Here is a 23,574-nt window from a genome sequence, read left to right on the forward strand (position 1 = left end):
CTCCTGCATTAAAATTTCTAGTACTGTGTTGTATATGGCCTCCTGTGTGCCAGATTCATGCTGTAAATATACAATAGCCATTTTAAAATTTGTAATTGTTAAAAATGTGTTTGTTAAGGTGGTTTGTTTCCTTGGAAAAAATATTGCTCCCCCTGTAAATAAAGTCTAGGTAAGACCATGGTCAGAAGCGCCTGTTCCTGTATTTGGCTGAATTGTGCACGTAGATGATTTTGTCACGATATAGCTCTTCCTTTGCACCTAGTCTGTTTACTGATGTTCCGAAAGTTCGCTGAAATAGCTCAATTTAACTGAGCAGAGCCCGACCTCCCTGTATTCGCGAAAATTGTACGAATTCTCAATGCGAAGGCATACTTAGTTTTAACTTTGTGTAATTTTTACTTCCCTTAGGAGTTTTCAGACTTAGACGATAAGTGACAATCGACCGACTACAAGCGATACGCCATACGAAGGTGCACAACGAAGCTACAAGCGACAGGGCCTCAAATTGCACACAGAGGAATAGCCACTTTCCCAATCTCTAGAAAAGCATTCACTGAATATGGGCGAACAACAGACCTAGGCAACACCATGGATACTATTGAGATAAGGACCCTGTCAGAGCGAAACGCAAGCGACATGTGCATATTGTCGTGTCACTTCAGTATGAAAGATTGAATTTATTTCTGAAAGTTCGTTTACTATAAAAATGTCACTTGTGGATTGCCATTTCTGTCTGAAAGCTCCCGAAGTCGCAGATTACAAACTAGATGCGTCGCTTGTCAGTTCGGTCTGAAACTCCGTGTCACGTCACGTGCCGTTTGTAACATTACTTGTCACATAGGTCTGAAATCGCCCTTAGTCTTGCATAACTCTACTTTAGCTACTGATTTCGTAAACGATTACGTATTCTAAGGGGTGTGAGTGCATTTGATTATTCTTATTCTCCAATATTTTTGCCATCAAACTTCTCAATTATAACATATTAATTTAAAATTTCATTGTTACAAATGAAAATTCTTTTAACTTCTTTTTGAAATGTTTTTATCCGGTAAAAGGTTTAGAAAAATGTATCTTCCTATTCCGTTCTAAGATTCCACTGTTAACTGAAAAACATTCATGATTAACATATCAATGTATGGAAAGTTTCCCAAATTGCGCCAGTTTTTAAATAATTGGCCTAGCTCCAAAACAAGTGACATGACTTAACGTTTTTGATATACGAGCTCGTAAAGGAAACTTTTACCTTTCTTCATATTTTTTTTGGAAACTTTTATTTCAATTGGAAGTACCAGAAAAATATTAAATTCCAAAGCCTTGCAAATTATGCGATTTCGGCATAAATCGCTCTTGATGGTAACATGTTTTACAGGCTAAAAGACTGAAAAATCCAGTGACAAGTTTCAATTGCCAGTATGTTCATTTAGAACCATGTGCTGTTGTTGTCGATGATTAATTATTTGTATACTGTTATTAAATGAAAAATATATTTCACAATTCGCGAAGGCGAAGCCAAACTTCTGTGGGCTGATTACATATCTAAATTACCTGAATGTTAGCATAAATGGAAACGCAGCAAATCACTTTTTGATATAAACTTTTTATCACAAAACTTCACAACTGTTACATCGAATTCTTGTCTGTTATCACTGTTGCAATAGCAACGACAATGTTGCTAAACACATTAACGTTGTACAATTTAACATAAATAGAAAGCAAACGTTATTAAACAGCAACTTGAACATTAACATTTGGATTTAAAAATAGATGATAATTGTACAAACGAACATAGTAAGTAAAATAAATTTGTGCTGCAAGATAGAACAGTCACCACAACCATTTCCCACTTAATATGTGATAAATCAGTTCTTGATTGTAAGAAATAAAAAAAATGGTAAATGATAAGCAAGTAAATGTATTCTCGACATTAATTTACAAGACGGAAAAAGTTAACATAACATTGGACTGTAGTTTTCTTGCTATCATCACAAATGTAGAAATGCAGTTCCCCGTTTGAGACGAATCGTATATCCATTTATTGCACTCGATACATTGCATTATGTTTTCTTCCACAGTTTCTCCACATAGGAAGCAATACCATTGTGGGTCATTTTCAGGTCGGGTTTTACCTTGGTGACAACATTTAAATTTCTTAGATCTAATTGTAGGCCTCATGAGATTATTCAGTTCTGATAGTTAACTTTTGTTCTCTGCCTCGGTAATCTTTAGATTTTGAAATATAGATGGAAATGCAGGTTGTTGTTTGAGTCCTTTCATGTTTCTTTGTGTGAATGAAGAACCCTGCTTTTGAACAAACGCGAATCTTCGTAGAGTTTTAGTAGCGAAATGGGGTGAGATTTGGGCAGACGCGGCATTGTGCGATGTAGGAGCTCCAGCCAATTTGAAATACAAAAGTTTCCCTGTTTCACTGCGCATTCAGAATGCGAATGTGGATAAGATAAATCTAACAGAATTGACAAATTTGACAAACAACTAACGTTAAAAATATATAACTCACTCGTCTCCTATATCCTTATGAGAAGGTGCAAAAAATAGCATGAAGGACAGGTATTTTCTTCAAATGCTCATACAACGCCTATCACCTCACCAACAGCTACACCTGACATGCGATGTTCTTGCGCATGCCAGAAGTTCCATATACGGCCACTAGTTTCTATCAGTGTTCAGTACATTGGTTTTTAGACCAGTGCAGTGGTGCGATTTGGGAACCATTGCGATTTAGGCAACTTTCCCCTATATACTGCACTCGAACTTGATAATAAACTTCACCTCATATGCTAATTTATGTGTATCCAAAGGGCTGCATTGTGTGCCTTTTACCTACCCACGCCCGCTTGCTCGCGAGGACAGGTATACCTGCTCGCCTGCCCACGGCAACGAGTCGACTTGCGTCTTTACCCGGGTTCTTGGTCTTCAAGGCGCTCTGCGCTTACAAGGTAACTGGGCATTTAACAAGACCCGGGCGCCTGCAAAACCTGCTGGAAGGAAACAGCCCTCCGGCAGCGTGTCGCTCCAGGTGTTTCATCACCACGTGGACGGCTGCAGCCAGTGTTGCCTACTTACGTAGCTCCTAAATCCTACGAAGTCCTAGGAGGAGCTCTCTCCTCCAAGGAGAATTTACAGTATATACTTAGTGATTTCAGTTCATTGTAAGCAGTTTTTATCTTATTGCCAGGAAATGCACGCAATATTACAGCTTCATTTATTTAAATGAATGATCGAGCAAACAAAAATCTTTTCACTGAAAACTAATTGTTTTTTATTGCACGGTGCCTTAACCAGGCACGCAGTGGCGCAACCAGAGGGGGGGCAGGGGGCATTGCTCACAACCTTGGACGGAAATTAAGTCTAGCGGAGGGGTCAGGGTGGGGGTCAAACATTAAAGCACAAGAAAAAACAGGCTAGCAGAATTAAAGAGTAGCAGGGCTAAAGGGTACTCAAGATGGAATTAAATTTCATATTTTTCTTGCATTTTCCTTCCAGACGGCCAAGGGCACCTGCAGAGGGGGAATGGAGAGGTAATTGCAACCCCTTGATTTCAAATTTTATGAAAGTAGAAATATATTATAAAATATTATACAGTCTCATCAAGTTCAATGCCGTAGCAAAGGGGTAGCGGGAGACGGTCCTGAACGCCGAACGATCTAAGTGAGAAAAGTTTTAAAACAGAATGCTATGGCGGCCCGTGATATTATTTGCTATTAATGTTGGTTTGTTACGAGTTGGATGAATTGATTATGTAATACGTCGCTCCATGTGAAAAGAAAATATTGTAGATGGAAATTTTACATGCCATATGTATGTACATTCGGAATGCATTTATCATGCACTTTCTTTCTTTCAAAAACAGTTTGTGTGCTTGTTTTCCATTATTAACTAACAATCCTCTGTTTCAACACAAATGCGTGAGAACCGACTTCTACCCCCTTTTTGCATGATTTATGAAGATAATAATGCCTTTCATGCTACTTTATTACTATTATTGTGATTGTTGTTGTTGGCACGTTTATCCAAGTACTTGCCCCCGCCCCCCCCCCCCAAACGAGGGTAACGGCAATGCCCCTGGCTGGCTACGACCCTGGTGTTCGCAGTAGAAGAGTGTGTTGTTCGACTCGCGACCTCAGCGTCGAACGTGACATGTTTCAGTCCTGCCCTATATCACTATATACACGTATATTGGTTGTTTACGACATATACTTATGGATCCTGTGCCACGGAAAACCTATTTCAATGTGTGTGTGTGGGGGCAGGTAGCAACAATCGTCGTAAATCTCATTTCATTGGTGATGTGGCTTACGAAGCTTTGAGTTCCCTTTTTTAAGTAGTGAAAATCTATTGCAGTTGGCAACACTGCAGAACGGTGTGGGTCCGGTGCAGTTTCTACTCGAAGTAACTACGTCACGCAGAGGGAGGGGCCTGCAGTTGATGGAAAGAACTAACTGAGACCTACTAGGTATCGTAAGACTGCGGGTACCCGGCGGGTCTACAATGCCTGCCAGGAACGATCTGGGCAGGTGGCCAGACAAGCTGCTCAAGCGAGGGTGTTGCGCAGGTTGCATGGTATTTTAGGAGCGATGTATCGCGAACGGGTCTGCTCCAGGTCTTGTGCAGGCCTCTGTGTGTATCAACTGCTATGTCATTTCATGTTTATATTACTGCACCACACCCCTATTCCTTATTTGACAGTGTGCAAAATATACATGCTTCTACATGCATTTTCTTTGCAGGCGTAACACCGTCACCCGACATGAAGACATCTGTTTTGGTTCTTATTATGTTGACCGTTGGGATTACTGCGACTATCAACTTCCAGATGGATGATTCTACTACACATCCCCTATCAAAGCTGGTAGAGAACCTCTTAAAATTTTATTTTGGTGCCGTCAAGTGCATTGTCTTTGTACAATATTCTCCTAACGCTTTAGATGAAATTCTCAGATACTTGTCCAATAGTTCTTACGTAACTATTATGCAAGTAAGTTCTGCCTACATAACTTTAGAAAGAGAAGGACCATTGGTTGATGGAATGAATTTGGGTTGTGATGCTTTCATTATCCACTCGGAAAACACGTTTAATATTTCCCTATCGCTCAGACAAGCTCTGAAACTTTCCAAGCAAAGAGTCGAAAAGAAATACGTATTCCATTTGAACTCTGGTGCTGAAATTCATGGTAATATGTTTGATAGATCGTTTCTAAGATATTCTCCTTATACTTTGATTGTGAGGACTATTGGTACATCTACCTATGAACTCTTAAGATATACAATTGGACACAATTTGGATCCAGGAGATTTAGAGATCTTTGCTCGCTGGGAGGACATAGAGTCTATTCAATCAGTTCTGCAGGTTGATAGGCTGAAGAATCTGGACGGAGTGAGTCTGAGAATGGGTATTATAAACTACAGTCCGTACACGATTTTCGAAAACAATATACGTGACGGAACGGAGCTTCGATTGGTTACTGAAATTGCTGACAGATACAACTTTACCTGGGACTTACGATATGTAGATGGCGGCTTCGGTGTCATGCTAGAAAACGGCTCGTTCACCGGACTGGAAGGTTCAATAAAGACTGGCAACAATGCGGTTGGTTGAATCGGCCCAATCGGGGTTGAAATGGGGCACCGTCGAGTTCACCTACCTCTACGTGCTTGAGGGAGCTGTCGACGAAGACGTTGAACTTATTATAGAGCGTTTCCTGTACGAAGATGACCCTGAGAAACTAAACAGCCTTGCCAGGGACAAGACTATAGGGATCATCGTGGAGAAGACCTTATCAGGGCATTTGTGCGGAGTGGATTTTCTGGACCAAGAAGCCCTTGAAGGGCAACATCTCATGTCTGAGGAAGTCATGAGCTCTTACATTGGGCTGCTCACCGAAAGAGGGCTTCCCTTAATTACAAAATTTAATGAAGTTATTAAAATATTGAGGGATAGCGGTATTATTGTCCATTGGGAGAGACAAGTGATTATGGTTCATACACCAAATAGATTCGACATACCTCTGATGAACAAATTACCTAAGGATTCAGAGGCTGTGAGTTTAACACTGGATCACATAAAGGGATCTTTCACGTTTTTTGTGATAGGTATGTTCATATCTATTGTTGTCTTTTCTGTTGAATACTTCTGGACGTCGAGATTATGTCTATTTGGCAATGTAAAAACCTGGAGACCTAACAGAGCAAATCATAATAATGAATGAAACAAAATAAACATGTCATCGTGCATTCGTAAAAATGCATGAACGAATGACCTCCTAAACGTTACATAATTCTAGCGCAACAGTTGCTTATAAATAATACACTTCTTCAAGTAGTGTAAACATGTTTTAACATTCCCATTTAAGGCAATGACAATTGCTTAAAAATTACTTCTGGTAACTGAACTCTTCATCCATGAACACTAATTACACTGTTACAAGTTGTCATATTTTTTCTCCGACCTCAGAAGCATGGTATGACTATTGTAATTTCGATGTTTCTGAAAACAGTGAGGGAGTGATCCTTTTGTTTCTATCAGGCTTTAGCTTGTTAAAAATAAGCATAAAAATACGAAATTTGATAAAGTTCAAATAAGCACCTAAACCACACATGAAACGTGTATGTTATTTACATATTGTAAATATCCTTTAACGCTCCTATTTAAGGCAATAAGTATTGCTCAAAACTTGCTTTGGTAACGCAATTTTATCTGTGAAAACTGATCATAAAATACTAATCATTGTAAATTTTATATATGTAGGTTTAATAGTAGTCATTAAAGAATGCCCGCTTGTAAATAAATATTCTATTCTTTTTCAATACATTGTACATTGTGGTCTATAAGTGTGGAAGCACTCGTTTAAAACAAATATGAATAGGGAAATACAAATCCAACGACTTGCATAGGAAAGTGGCAGTACGAGTTAAGGTATGTTATCAACATGATGGTGACCATCTGGAAATCCTCCATCTTGGAGTGAACTTCATTTTCTGAAATGGGAAGGTTGTCATGTGACATATTAAAATAGACTAGAATATCTATAAAATCGAGATGGTGCAATTTATTTTAACAACGATATATCATTATACTCTTCGAGCCCCAAATGTTTTTAGTTGCAGATGATATTTGTCGAGTTGAATGAACCATGATATCCATCTATCGCTTATGATCACATTCTATTTTGTAGAGTGCATTCACGCTAAAGTAAAAATTGAGCAAGACACGAATTATTTCAATTTGTTTATTTAGAAAACTACGCGTAAAACTAATATGCAATTTTGTACACTGCTGTTCAGATAAAGTGGCGCACATTTCAACTTTTAAACTCTATAAGTATGCCACTTTATGTGAACAGTAGTGCACGTGAAACGAAACCTGATTGAAATATTAAGTCATTACGATGTGCTACCCTGTTTCAAATCTGGTAAAATATTTCTACGTTTATGAAAATAGCAGTATATTTTTAAAATATTATTTCATTCTATCAAAACAACCTATTTCCAACTTTTTAATGTCCTTAAAGAAGCATCTGTACTGGTTGTTAATAGGAAATTTGAATTACATTTAGAAGTGTTAAATTGAGGGTATAACATGAAGCTTATGGCGATCCAGAATTAGCAACTCGAATTCGTAATTTCTTGAGGATTCTGGAATGTTTGTGTAATTTAGATCGAATGCTTTCATGGACTTAGAACAAATGAAAATTTTAGTATTTTATTTTTCAAATTAAAGCTTTACAAGAATAATTCATCGTACGTTTACGTATGTTTGAGTAATTAGTGACGTGATTATAATTAAAACACACTCATCCTGAAGAATATAGATATGCGAGGTTATTGTTTGTACCCATGGAGCATATCACGGTTACGTAGTAAACGCAGTTCCAACTTGTTTATTCCTGGTCATACTTGAACTGTTGAATAATATAGATTAGTTGGACGCTTCTTTAAACAAAGAAGTAGTCAATAAACATATGTTCGTGCTCGGCATTTGTGTGCAGTGCATACCAATTTCCCAATACAACTATCCTAAAAGATCCTTATCGGCGGTAGAGTATTGAGTTCACGAAGGACGACAATCGGCTTTGAATAGGGCTAATCAAACACGCTATCACGAAAGGGCACGTGTCAACCTCTATGAAGGAGTGGTTATCCCGCACTACGACGCCAAAGGTCCCGGTTTCGACTCCCACCCTGGATATGGGTGTTCGTTGTCTATCTTCATCATATCATTACTTATTGTAGCGATTGTGACTCCCAAAGATTCACATTTATTTAATTTATTATGTTTTGTTTAATTTTGTGTTTAATACGCACGAGGATATATCTATGTAATCAATTTCTGTTTTGTTATATTTTGGAAAACGTTGTTGCATTAATATGATGTATAATTTAATTATTATCACATTCTTGATAATGTAAATTTACGATGTATACATTTCTATATACATTTTTGACCATAGCAACGATAAAGAAACAAAACACAGTAGATCAATAAGTGATAAAATATATGGAAATCTTAATTAGTGACGTCCGAGTTTCATTGAAGTTATCAAAATCCTAATTGCTATCTCGTAAAGTGAATACTAGGATGCTTCGTTGAAGTTCAAGTAAAAGGCTTGCTTCAATAATTTGGCGCCTACAGCCAGGATTCAACAAAAAAGGACAATCTTCTGATACGTGGTTTGAAGTTTGCGCAATGGTAGTTATAGACTTTTAAAATTGTATTTTGTCTTCGAGTTGCAATTGGTTGAACATGTTGCGAAGGCAAAATTGGCGACCCTAAATATTTTATTTCTTAAGTTTATTATTATTCTGCGCAATCATGCCAGATAAATCTAAAGAAACGAAGCCTAGACATTCACGTAGGCTAAAACTAATGTTGCATATGAAGGAACCTACTTAAATAAGTAGTAATTCTCACGATGATGACATTTGTGATGGACAGTCAGGTAAGATTGAAGGAGTGGCGTGTTGTGATAAACTTGAAAATGACCTGAGGTAGCCTATGTGCAACGTTTTGATTGTCATTCGTGGTATCATGTTTCATGTTTGAAGCTTTCCGTCACACATCGGACAACTTATTCTACCACTAAGGAAAAATACTGTTGTAGCAAATGTGATTCCAGTTACGATCCTTACCAATTGCCGTTGTATTTGGAAAGTATAAATCCTAATTTAAATGACACACTAAACAGCATTAGAAGCATACAATTAGCTGTTGTAAGTCCTAACCAAGAACTTAAGACTCAGTTTAAACATTCTAATCAGGAACTTAAACAGTCTAATCAGGAACTTAAGTTTCAACAGTCTAATCAAGAACTTAAACAGTCTAATCAGGAACTTAGATCAGAATTTAATCTGTCTAATGAAAATATTCAGGTTAAACTTGATGGTATATCTTTAGAACAAGCTGAATTATCTAGTGCACATACACAGTTATCTTAACAGCTTGATGTTAAATTTGAAGCTGTTAATCATGATATTAGTCATGTTAACAATCGGCTGAATATTTTAATGTCTGAATTTAAGGACAAAATAGATGCGGTTAGTACAGCGTGTTTACAATCAACTGCACGTCTTGAATCTGTGTTTGATAATAAATGTCGTAATGTTGATGTCAAACTATCTGAATTTGAAAATGTGCAAGAATCATTGAAAGAACACGTTCTTGATTATGACCAACGTTTGGATAATCTCAATTCAAATTATAATGACTGCTCTGCTAATACAGTTGATCTTATGTCTAGAGTCACTATTTTAGAAAGTAAAGGCGATTTTAATGCTGATGTACATAAGCACATTTCTCATTGTACAGAAAAGTTCCAACAGTTTAATTCCCATATTGAAGGTATGGAACAAAATATCAAAAAGCTTCAAGCTGATGGCAAGGATTTAACAGTCAAAGTTAATTCTAACGATAATGATGAAGGTAGCGTAGCTCTTGCACATAATTCCTCTGCTCGTAATTCAGCTGTTACAAATAGTAATAGTAGAACAAAATCAATTGTTGTGGATAATACAGAATCTAATACATGTCGGAATGGAAGAACCCAGTGTGATGTTGGACTCAGTACTTCGTCTAGTGATGCATCAGATGATTCTTCTAGGACAGTTTCCGGTAAGAAAAATGTTAGTAACACTCGTGCTCGTAAACATGTCCGTTGGAAGCACAAGTATAATAAATCTGTAAGATCTAGCTCTGAAGAAACTTCCGTAAAGAAATTCCGAAGTGACGACGCAGAAGGTCCATTCCAAAAACGAGAGTTAGGTGCTGAGAAATATAACTACACTGATGCTTGCTATCAACTGTTTGGTACAAATGCACATCCTACTTCTAGTTCTGTGTTTACTACGAATAATGACAATGTTAATAATGTACATAATAATCCACATTGTCATCTGGATCAAAGCTTTAATTCTCCTTGTATGTGGTGTGATTTTAACCCACAAATATCGGAACCTAACCCACAAAATGATTGTGTTAGTAATATCTATCGTGATGCAAGCGTACCATGTTCAGTTTCGAAAAATCACGATGATCCTCATTCTTATGTAAATGGTTAGAGATTGCATAACTGTAGTAACACAGGGTTAAACGGAGCAAATCATATTTGCTATAATCGACGTATCGTTCGAGAGGAAGAAGTGATCATCCTATAACTAGAAATACATACAATGGAGAAGGAAATGCAAGAAGTGGACGTTTAAAATTAAGTGAATTATCTCAATTGCCAAAGTTCTCGGGAAAGATAGAGCAACAATCAGCGAGAGAATATATTGAACAGCTGGATAACATATTAAATGTTGCAGGAGTGCCAACAGATATGAAACTGCAAAGTATTCAACAATGCTTCATTGGGAGAGCTGGTTATTGGTTTCGGACTCATAAATATTATTTTAATTCTTATGATCAGTTTGTACAAGAATTCATTAATCAGTTTGCTTCTTCGGAAGTTATCCAATCACAGCTTTCCGTATTGAGAAATCGCAAATACGATCCCAGTGTACATGGCAGTTTAGAGACTTTTGCTTTAAAAACTCACTCCAGTTATTGCAATTTGGTCGAACATCCTCAAGATATAGATGTTGTGCAGTTAATACTTAGCCAGTTACCTGATAATATTGCCAATCACATTACTTGTCACGAAATTCGTTCAGAGATCAACTGACTAGCATGTTAAGAAGGTTAGATGTAATCAAATTTAGTAGAAAGGTGCTTGTTGCTCTTCCTAACGAAGACAACAAACGTGAAAATATTCCAAAGGCTTTTAAGAACTCTGAACAAAATAGAGGCAAGTTAATTGTCCGGCAAGTTAATATTCGACGCTCGAAGCCAATGCTGTTATCAATCAAGGTTACGAAAATCGGCAGGTAAACAATCTTCGAGGTCGATATTTCAACAATTTTAGGCGAACCTCTAATAATTATGGCTATCATGGATATTTTACTGCACGAAACAATTATAATGGCTTGAGAGGACAATTCCGAAATAATTACAGGCAAGATAATTATCGTTCAGCTACAGAACAATTTAATAATGAAAATTTGCTAAATCAAAAGCGATTATATTACAGGAATGAAAATCGCAGTGCTAATAATAATAATAATACAGTGCCATATCAGTGTTTCCCTGCAAATTCAAATTCATTAAATTCTCAACCTGAAGCAGCAGGTTTGGTATCACAAATTAATTCTGATTCTACAAGAATGGCAAATCGTGAACAAAATACTTCGCGAATAGATCAAGTACAAGGATCGATACAGCAACAAATTCCTAACTCTGCATCTTTAAATTAGTTGCGCAGAAGGAAGTGCCTCAGTTCCTCTGCTATCCTGTTAAGAGGCAATGTTCGTTTGATGGTGGTACAGCACGGGCTGTAATGAGAGTAGCAGTCTGAAACTTCGTAGATATGCTAATGAAGCAATGCCCTCGCGAATTATGAAAAAAAAAAGTTCCTATTCTCGCCACCAGGGTAAAAATGGCGGTGTAAGCAGTCAAAACGTGGTATACTTACAGGAAAAAGGCAGGAAAGATCAAAAACATGAGATCAATGGTTCTGGCATGTTTATTAGGAACTATGGTTACAAGAACTGTTCAATATGCCCTCCCAACACCAGACATGCTGCGAGCAACCATCGACCATGCTGTGTTACGAATGCAGCATGTTGCTGCCATATTGCGCAGTTCTTGTAACCATAGTTCCTAATAAACATGCCAGACCCATTGTTCTCATGTCTTTGGTCTTTCCTGCCTTTTTCCTGTAACTATACCACGTTTTGACGGCTTACAGCGCCATTTCTTTACCCTGATGGCGAGAATTGGAACTATTTTTTTTTTGCATAATTCGCGAGCGCATTGATTCATTAGCATATCTACGAAGTTTCAGACTGTTACTCTCATTACAGCCCGTGCTGTACCACTCTAAACACCGTCACTTTAATCATAACCACCTGGTACATACTACAACCCCTTACATTATGCTTTCTATAGACCTTATTGGACCTTTACCGAAGTCACAAGGTCACAGCTTTATTTTAATAATTGTGGACGTTATGTCGAAATTTATAATGGCTTACCCTTTGAGAAAAGCTACAACCAAGGAAATTATAAATAAGTTCCAACTGCAATATTTTTATCACTATCCACTTTCTAAAGTAATTTTGTCTGACAATGGATCTCAATTTCGATCAGTTGAATGGAAGAGTTTTGTAGAATCGAATGGAATAAAACATGTTACAACATCAGTCTATTCACCTTTCGCCAACCAAATTGAGCGATACAATAAGGAAATAATCAGGCTACTAAGACTGTACACAAAGGATAATTAATCATCAGCAGTGGTTTAAACACTTAAGTGTAATTATTGAACTTCTAAACAGTTCGGTATCTGAGGTTACAGGATTTACGCTGAATGAATTGTTTCTTCATGATAATGTCAAGAATACAGTATTTCATCAAATTAATTGGCCATCTGAACTGGAGAAGGTGACATGGCAGAATAAATGTGTAATGGCAAAAACAAGAATGAAGAAAAGTGCTATAAAAAAACGAAGAAAGACGATGGAAGGAGCATCACAATCACAGTCAACAATATTGTTCTTGTTAAAAACCATGAGAAAAGCAGCTTCCTTAATAAGAAAATTCACAAATTTCTGGATTTATGGTTAGGTCCTTACTTAGTTACAAATGTTAAGAACAATTATGTGGAACTTTTGTCTCTAGATGGGAAGAGATCTGTAAATAAGCAAAATTTGTCTAATGTAAATAAGTTTAATTGTTCAGCCGACAGGAAAACAGAGTTGCTTAAATTTGCCTAAATAATTCTTGAATGTGGTTAGGTTACGGTAACTACGGACACTTCTACCATTGTAGAAGTTGGAAAATGTTGGATATTTGCATAGTCAATAATATTGTTTATTCATTTAATGTACTGATTGCATGCAACTAAAACAAAATGAAGAATATGTCAGTCAAGTTTGATTCACGGAGTTCATAGTGACCTGAATTAATACTGATTCTCTTCATTTTCTTCTTGCCATGTTGCGACGTTCATTATATTTAACTACAACGTCAAACTATTAATCTACCTACGAAAGTGGCAATTTTTAATCATATCCAATAACATTAATAAATTTGCATGGTTTTGTATAAAACATGAAGAATTTTTGATTGAAATCTTTGAACATGATTTTTATGTAGTAGTTTGTTTAGAATATTATTTCAGTTATTTTGGATATTATTAAATGTGTCAAAATAATCCATGAAGTTTGGAGTAATCATATTAATTGCGTAATTGGAAGCAACAGCGTCATATAAACTCAAATCATTATTTTTTATCTGACGCGGGGCCCCGGGTAAGTGTTGTCCCTCAGTAAGGCTGGCTATGTTGTCAGGACATGTCGAACTGTCAACACCACCTAGTTGATTTTCAACGTTCGGTATAGTATAGAGAGAATGTTTTCACAACAGAAAACTGGGAGAGAGACGCTGACTCCGATCAAGAACATGAAAAAAGCGCCCTGCAGGTGTTTCATTGTTAGTACCTGCGGTTCTGCATCTTCAACGGATGCCTGGGTCGTTGTATGATACTGTTCCTTTCGTATAAACTTACGCAAAACATCTTTTTCCCAATGCTCTATTATGCCACAGTCTCGTAACCAACTCACAATGTCACCAAACTTTTCTACCAGGGGAGAACCTCTTTCCAGGAACAAACCTATGTGAAACCCCATAACATCCTCCTTCATCAGGTGCATATCTATAAGAGTCTCCGCATGCAGATAGTCCGCTCCACACAAACTTCCGGACAAGATCCTTTCGGCCACAACAGCTAACTGTCTCTTACTCGCAAGTGCGTCCAGGATTTCTCCATCCTCTTCATACCTGTAGTTGTCTTTGAATTTTTGTCCATCCTCGTCAGATACACCTTCTAGGTACTCAACCCAGCTCAAATCAGTCGTTCCCCACTGAATACCCGAATCCGCAAACTCCTTCACTGTGTCTATTGGGTTTTCAAATGTCGGTACTGTCAGATATGACACAAGGTTGCTGCTGTAAGCAGTGGTCATGAGAATTGATGTTACGAACATCCACACTAAGAGATGTCTTATAGACTGATGTTTGGGGTTAGCAACTCCTAGCACACAGAGAAGACTGATACTGTGAAGAAGCGAGTAGTTATACTCAAGGTACACGCTATTTTCTTTGAACGGGAAGAGCCTTGCGTGTAACCTTGCAAACACGTGAAGTAGAAGTGATTCGATGGCACAGCATATGACGACAGCAACCCACAATGCCTGTTGAAAAGGAGAGAATATTAACCAAATACGGTATTTCACCAACGGTTTGAAAGTTAGAAAGGTAAGACCTGACCTTAAGTAGGAATGCGTGAAATCTCCCACTCTGTAATACTCTATGGTAATGTACTGCCCCGGTATCCCAGAAACATATTTTCCATTCACAATCGAGCCAGCTAGGCCAGTGGTCGTACCGTTGTCTAACACGACACCAAAACCACCGGACACAATGTCCGCCTTCCACGTGAAATTGAGTTTCTTGGCGATTTCGGACACAACGCGGTATTCGGTCCCATCATTAGATTCCTTACCTGGTACTGAATAAGGACTGTAGTCGATCATACTCAGCTTCAGGGAAATGTTTGTCAAATCGGCCAGTTTATCTCGATATAACCCTGGCTCTAGACTGAACATATGGCCATTCCATTCTGATGATAATGTTACGCGTATTGACTTCAAATTTTCACCATAGTCAAAACTTATGAATTCGTAAGTTGGTTCGTGTGATTGCGAGGTAATATCAACATATGAAGACCGTTTCACAACTGCTGTAAGAGGAGAATGCGTCAGGAAATCTTCATGAAGAACTTCTTCCTTTCCGTCTTCGGTTGTGAAGAGAAGGTATTTCTTCATGCTTCTTTGCGAAGATGACTTAAGTGAACTGTAAATTATCTTAGAAATATTATATAAATGCTCAGAAAAGATGACAAAGTCCTTACACCCAATGTCCATTGCACCTACCACCAAGTCACTTCCGGTAATATATACATGGCTGGTCGTTGCCTGAACCACTGGCCCATATGCATGAAGAAATAGCTGCTGGACACTGTTCTTCAGTGTATCATGCGAGTCCTGCATAATGAACAAGCATACATCTGGGATAAAATACTTCTGCATTATAAATTGCACCACTGTCGCAAAGCCACTTTTATCCTCATGATCTCTTTCCATAATGTATGTCGCCAATGTCGCTGAAGACGTGCCGAAGAGTGACATTAAGAGGAGGAATGTCACAATGTTCACCATGCCCCCAAATGTCAATCTGAAATCGAGAAAGAAAATTACTGAAAGTAGTTGTATAAAGTAATTGGTACATTAATTCCTGTTACTTTCCTCCTGGTCGTAAGCCCGGTCTTTCAAGACCAAAGTAACAATCTAGAAAAAACTACGAACGTACATAGTATATTACCCATAAGCATATCCTCAACCCAAAAGAACATCTGAACAGGAAATTTTCTTTCTATGATTATGAAAAACAAAAACACCCTTACTCAGTTGCATTTATTGCCTATGTGTATACGTGAAATATTAGTTTCAAAATTTCACGTAGCGATGTTAGAGCTTACGATAATCATAAAAATACTTTGTGTCGAGAACATTTTGTAGGGAAATTTATTCTGGCGTAAGGGTGTAATTTGAAGTTTAGGAAAAAAATAGGGGAATGCTCTCAAAGTGTGGCAAAATGTGGGGAAAACAACTACAAGCATTGCGTTATCTAAGAACAGACCATTGAATTTGCTCTTTGCTTACAGTATCTCCATTCATTAGTTTGTTCTGAAAACATAACTTTTGGAGCATATGAATTCGTATAGTACGTATAAGAACAGTGTATTTTTGAGAGATAGGTGTAATATTGATGGTGTGTCCTGTTTTCTCTCCTGTGAAAGCTATATTTATTTGAAAGTGTATTGGGGTCAAACTTTGCTTATAGTCTGAGTTTTAATTCAAATATATGTTTTCCTTTTAATCCATCTTATCAACTAATATGGATTATAATAATTTTTCAGCAATCAATTAATAAAATATATAATATATAATGCAGGTATGGTTATGCGAGGGCTTTTTGGGTAAAAGGGAAAGTTTTACAAGGAAGAAAGTTTTTCATCTTCACAATTGCACCTTGTTGAATCTTTTGATGATGAGTTTACATGTTTCTCTGTTGGAGTCCGTATAAATATTCTCTGGACCAGCGTTGCAGCAATTATTGGTGAAATAGTCGAATCCTCTGCCGTATTGTCAATCTGTGGACTTGTACTTATGCAATATCTGGCTCGAGCAGAGAGGGATAAAGGACAACCTATGAGGATATGGACAGTAGTAAGTGAGGTTGGTTCTTTTGGATCCTCTGAGATGGAAGAAAAGGGTCTTGAATTTAGACATGCTTCTATCTGACATAACAATGTGATCACTTCTTCAAATGTTATCGATGATTTGCCTACTATTCTTACGAAATGATACTTCATTGGACTAAACGGCAGCTTCAACAAGTTGTTTTTTTTTCAAAAATAAGGTCAACCTGGCGGCATAAAATGCCATTGTAGACCTTCTAATATTGTGTAGTCGTGTAATTTCTTATTAAATGCTTCCGATTGAGAGAGTCATAAAAATTCTTGCAACTTTAATTGCTACCAACAAAATTGTTGTTTCGCAAGCATTGACGTTTTGTATTTCACCTGTATTCCTTATATGCATCATAATTTACAAAATGGACATATCTGAGATGATGTAGTGACGCATGTTTTTGTCTTGCAAACTTGCCTTCTCTTGCATAAACTCACGTTTTTTTTTGCATGTTTGCTTGTTATCAGAAGCAGAATTTGCCGTAGACTTGATGGATTCTAGCTTGTCATTTTTTTGAAAATGCCAAATAGTCTTTAAAGCTGGGAAATGCAATTTTCATGCTTTTCTTGTCATGTTGTCTACTACTTGCGAAACAAAATGTTGTGTAAGAATCATGTCTTCTAACGACTCGTCAGTTTGTATCACTCGAATTACTCATCGCCGTATTGACAAATTCTCCGAGTTTTGTTCCATTTTCTTTATGCACAAGTTTAATGTGTAGTATTCTGCCAATGTACGAAGCTGGAATTAACCTCTTGTTTGCATATCTGTCTACTGTCTACTACTCACTGCCATGCTGCTTTTTAATTTGCATCACTGAGCTGGGGATTTCAGCTCAAATATTGAAACATCTACTATATGTGTGGGATGTCTGTATTCTCTAGAATAAGTGAACGAAATGTATCTTCATATGCCAAGTAATGTTTATAGTTTCCTTCAAAGGAAGGTAAATGTACTGCGGGAAATTTCGAACGTGAACTCGAAACTGACGTTATATTGTTTTCCCCCTTTGTTGTATGATTGAGTCCGTGATCTTCAAGAATTCTTCTCATTGTTGGCTAAATGAAAAGGTACAACTGTTCTCGTTTCTGTCCATTTTTTTCACGAGACAAATCGGTAGACAAGCATATGAGGAATTTCGTTAGTTCACTTGAGGGGGGGGGGGGCTAACTGGGGCTAACATTATTAATACTTTTATCCATTACGAGAATCGTCATGGGCATTCCTTAGAATAAGGAACTGTAGTTTTAGTATATGTTATAATATTAAAGGATAATCCTATCTTCATGGTAATGAACAAATTATAATGTTGCAATGCATTTAAAGTACTAGGCAAATTTAAATTTATTTAATTTTTCTACAACGAAACATCGTATTCTCTTGATTTCACAACTTTGCTTGAAAGCTTTTGAATTATCGTAATTAAATTTTATGATCAATGCGTAAGCTGTCTTCTGAAAATTGCGTTTCAAAGTAATTGGTAACGGCATCTAAAAGTCTGTAGTACAGTCTCTCGCCCAGTGGCGCAGGAACGTTTTTCATTTTGGGTACACAAAATTCGAGCTTCACGTGTGTGTGTGCGTGCACGCACGTGCGTGTGTGTATCTATGTATGTAGGTTTCCTATTTTATAATGCAAAATCCACATAAATAGTTTTTATTTAGGCTATATATGTATTTAGAATTTTATGGAAATTTTAAATATATTTTTTTAAACCTGTTGTAAGTGTTTGTTGTCATTCTCTTGTTGGTCTCGGCTCAAAAGTTCGTCAAAGCTTACTTTAGATCCAGTTTATGTTCAGATAGGCTAATTAGGACAGGATCTAAGTTTAAACTGGAATTCTAACCACTGTGCATGTGCCTCTTGCCGGGATCGATCTAAAGACGACCACTTGAGGGGCGAGGAGGACCTTCATCTCGTCTGAAGTCATAAAATACGCGTATATCAATAATCAGGTAGATATCCGCTTTATACGTCTGAATAACTTGCATAGTTATGTAAATGCAAGGCGAAACCGAGAATCTGAAACTTGTATCGATACCATATTTGTTTTCAACGTCATCTCTATAGATAGGTTTAATCTTTTCCGAACATCCTCTGACAAAGTTTAGAAAAAAATGATGAGCTCTCTTAGAAAAACTAAAGAAATTAGCTGGTAAGTACTAAATATGACAAAGGCTGATAGGAGGTATTTCAGTCTGTCGTTTCATTCTATTGCCTTTCATTACTCTAAGTTGGCTTTGTAGGATCTTAGAAATATCTGAAAATTATTTATTTGTTAAAATGACATGGCATTGTCAGTGCCTAATTTATGCGCAAAATGAAGAAAATATGAATTCTGCTTACAATGACGGAATATGAACAGCTTTTATTTGTGTGTTGGAAGTAGTAAAAATCCAGAATTACATCTTTTCTGACAATCACATCAAATAGACAAAAAAAAGGAAGAAAATTTTGAACAAGAGTGATATTATAAGTGAACTTTCGTTATTAAAAAGTTAGTTATTTCTTGTGGTTTTATGGAGGTTAGAAAACAAAATGTCACGGCCTCTTTACCATCCTTGGTGGTCTGTGATGTGTCAGTTGCATTTGATTCTGTCCATTATTGGTAGATGTAGAAAATCGGCAAAGCCTAACGATTTTCTGGCAACAGGGAATTCCATTAAAATGCAAGAACAGACACCTATTTCTCCATTTCACCGTAATTTTGTAGAAGAACGTCAAATGACCATATCACTAAATTGTCATAATTAGGAAGATATATACGTATTTAGTTGTTGAGTTTTGAGCGTTGAATACTCAGACGACTTGATAACAAATTTTGTCCTGATTTTCCACTCTTTTTTTCGGTGAAAATGAGCTCGGAACAAGCTTCCCCATTTACTCATTCCCATTTAAAAGTTAATTCCTGAAACGTTTTGCACAAAAATTTTAACGTCAAACTTTACCGTATAGTTTTGAAAAAATGTAACCAGTATTTTATAGTGAAAATACATAATTTCCGAAAATTTCATTTGAAAAATTCGATGGTGAAGTTCAGCTTTATCTTCCAATTCATTTTCTCTTTAGAATTGTGTACCCCCTACACAAAGAAGCTGAAGTTTTTTAATTTCCTAAAACCAAACTAATAATAATCAACCATTTTACACTCATTTTCATGCCCTTAGAATATTTTCCCCGAGTTCACATCATCAAGTGAACTAACTGGTACGACAATGTATGGTACAATAGTTTTCCAGTGGTTTTAATTCTTTTCGAAAGGAATATAATGTTTGCAAAGAAAATATAAACATTATTTTGTGTTTAAGTACTAAAAACTGTTTCTTTCAACAGCAGCACCTTGCTTCTGTCAGATAACATGAGGGAGGGTACAAGGGGTACAGCCAAGATCAGGGATTTAGGGGGTACTGTACCCCTCTTAAGAAAATTAGGGGGTACATTGTACCCCTGTACCCCCCCCCCGCTCCTGCGCCAGTTATCTATATCCCGTTTCTTTCTTCTCCCTCTTGATAATTTGTTCGCCCGATGTTTTATAAAACAGCGAACTCTTGGAATATGGATGAGTCTTGTTGTTTTCGTTTTGATGAGCTCATGGGCATCTCCAATTCAATTTCAATTTTTTGGCAGAACTTCTGAATGTTTCCTCACAAAGTGAAAAAAGGAGCGATATCATTAATGATCTGTAGTGACCATTAATAAAGCAATTAATGCGTGATAAAATTGCATCTTCACGATCGCGACATATTTACATCCACGTGGCATACAGACGTACATTTTTACATGTCCCGTATGCAATACACATCCACAGGAACTACAGTTGCGCCGGGCTGGGAACCGGCGCGGAGACAGCCTTTATGGCAGTGACCCTGTGTTGATGCGTTTAACTGCGAAGGAATAACTCGCGATGAAACAGCCAATTTGGCCCACCGCTTTGGGAAAAGCCGACTACGTTAAAATTCGCCCTACACAAAGCAGCCAGTAAGGAAACAGGATTTTGTCAAAGTAACAGTTCTGTGCTGTGATGTACACTGGTTAGTACGGCGGCGGAACTGTAACTTCGCTACTTTATTATGACTCCTTTTCCCCACTAAAACTCTTATTCTATTCAAGTCCCTACAAAGGCAGAGTTACCGGTTTCGATACTCGACGCAGGCACATAGGTGATCTGATCATACTTTAAACTGTAGGTCCAATCCCGATTACCATTTCTGTGTATTAAGTGGGCTCAAACTCTATCAAAGAATGGCACTTTCTCTTTTTAATATCAGAAAAAAAAGAACAGTTGTAGGAACTCATTGTTGAAAGCCTAAATTTATGTTAATACTGGGCACCGCTATTGTTTGAATGCGAGAGTGTTGTGTCCATGCACTCCAGGTGGAATATCAAGAGAAATAACAGTGATATATATTTTCTTTAAAACCTTGTTCTTTGCATATGGTTCCCTATAAAATTCACAAGCACTTTAACTTTTAACTTTTATGGAGAACCAAAGAAAATATCAAAAAAGCAATGTTAAGTCGTTAATCTGTAAAATAAATGTTGTTAAATATCATAGACAGTGGGGGTGATTGGGTTCCAAAACTAAGGGAGGGAGAAGGTGCCAAAACTAAGGCGGGGGGGGGGAGGGGCAAAGTCAGTTTACTTTCTCTTGGTAGATAAGGTTTAGCACAGTGCGGGTGAAGAAGTAGGAAAAAGTGTTTGGGGAGGCAACTGCCCCCCACCCCGGCTTCCTAATCTCCGCCACTCAGGGGCGGCTCTAGAATTTTTCGACCGGGTGGACAGAAGCTCTATATTGATAAATTAGGGTGGGCAGTACAAACGTAAGGCATTAGGTGAGTTTTACTAACACGTATCCCCCTCCTCTCACTCGAGATTTCCCTCTTATCATGTGTTGAAAGCGATTTGGACACAAGGAACTCATCAAACCTAATCATCGTATCTTCTTTATAGATCATTTAATCATCGTATCTTCTTTATAGATCATTTGGCCTTTTCGAATGTCTACCTCCCTCCTGAAAAGTACACCCTGGAAACTGTATTCTTGTAGGCAAATCAATCTCTGGCGCCTGTAACAGCAGTCAAGATAATCCTCTTGGTGTTTTGTGTCTCCTTGCGTGTTTGTGTTCGACCCTTCATGACGTTCAACCTCACCGTCACCATTGGTCAAAACTAGCAGAAAATCGACTTGAAATAAAACAATGAGTCGAAGGAGTCTTGATTACTTTCCACAAATAAAGTATCAACAGTTCATAACACTTTGAAAGTTGAGATAATAAAATCAACTCTGCTTCATTTTTTATCAAAACAGATAACTCTGCGAACAACGATGTGGTTTTATCAAAGTCTCAAATATTTTTGTCCGTACGTGAAAGAAATAGTTTAAATCTCAGGCCAATCCATGGGTGTCCGGTAGGAGGCGGTGGGTGCAAGGGAGGCACGCCCACCCTGGAAAATGGGTCTAACCATAAACTTATACATTCCACACATATACATTTCATTTCATTCACAGTAATTTATGTTAATTATTGGAAGGGTGCTGCAGGAACATGATAGCATCAATTTTAATAAGTGTTTTTTTGAGGGGGCAGCACTATTATCGGGGGGAATATGTCTCGTTTGCCTCCCCTTGAACAAATTACCATGCTTTTCCTTCCCTGGAAAAAAAATGATGCGGACATCCATGGGCCAATCATAATAATAGTGTAATACACCTCTTAAATGGACGCATCTTATGTTATGATAAAATGATACGGTTGACGGAGTTCTTTCTGTATATCATCTCTCCGATCGCATAACACTCTCGTCTTATAATTAAGGAGTCCTGGGTTCAAAACCCAGTGGAAGCCAATGCACACTCGTTAGGATTACAGTTTGAAATTAAGCTCCAGTGACAATTAGCCTATTTGAGCATGTGGACTTAAAAAAAAATCACTCCTGGATTATTGTCCTTATTATTTATTTTTGTATTTAATTTGGCTGCCTCATAATAATAATAATAATAATAATAATAATAATAATATAATAGGTCTCTCATACCCTCGAGTCAAGATTTCTTTCCACCCCTTCCTTCATCTTTGAATTTCATGCAAGTTAAACATAACTGCAGAACTGATAGTGAAAATTTATATGTTGAAGAGAACTTGTCAATAGTGCTAGCCACTAATTACATCAGTTAAGTAATAGGCTACTATAGCCTTGATTTTTTCCAAACCTACAAAACTGTTACATTAAAATTTGGCCACCTCGGTATGGTAGTGATTGTGATTACTCGTTATTAATTAGAACAAATTGAAAATTGTAATTTTAGAAATATTGCATTATTTGAAGATGACATGTAAAAGAAAACTGTGATCGCAGTGAGCCAGGGGTCCGGGGTTCGAATCATGGTCTGAGCATGGGTGTTTTTGTGAGTGTCCCTTCTTCATCATCATTCATACTAATCATTGGGATTCCCCGATCGCGCAGTGGTAACGTCATCGCCTTGTAATCAAGGGGTCCCGGGTTCGATACCCGGTAGAGGCACATAGTGGTTCGGATCCCACTTTAAACTGTAGGTCCTTTCCCGATTAGCCTTACTGTGCATAAAGTGGACTTAAAACATCAAACCTAACCAATCATCATTGCTATTAAGGCAAAGAAAATGTTTTCCTT

General features: G+C 37.4%; 1 protein-coding gene and 1 long non-coding RNA gene across 2 annotated transcripts in view; one reads left to right on the forward strand and one right to left on the reverse strand.

The window, feature by feature from the left end:
- The window catches only part of LOC145988949 (uncharacterized), a 436,658-nt gene that overhangs the window by 172,439 nt on the left and 240,645 nt on the right, over positions 1-23,574 (forward strand). The gene's annotated exons all lie outside the window — the stretch shown is intronic.
- Positions 13,924-15,435, reverse strand: LOC145979489 (glutamate receptor-like). The gene has a single exon (XM_083112419.1). It carries the CDS (start codon positions 15,433-15,435, stop codon positions 13,924-13,926), a length of 1,512 nt encoding a protein of 503 aa, XP_082968545.1.

This window comes from Lepisma saccharinum, chromosome 1 (assembly GCF_977018435.1).
Source record: "Lepisma saccharinum chromosome 1, izLepSacc3.1, whole genome shotgun sequence".
Lineage (NCBI taxonomy): Eukaryota > Metazoa > Arthropoda > Insecta > Zygentoma > Lepismatidae > Lepisma > Lepisma saccharinum.

Bases quoted from the DNA above. Each gene is read 5' to 3' on its own strand.
- LOC145979489 (XM_083112419.1), bottom strand. From the start codon at position 15,435: ATGAAGAAATACCTTCTCTTCACAACCGAAGACGGAAAGGAAGAAGTT.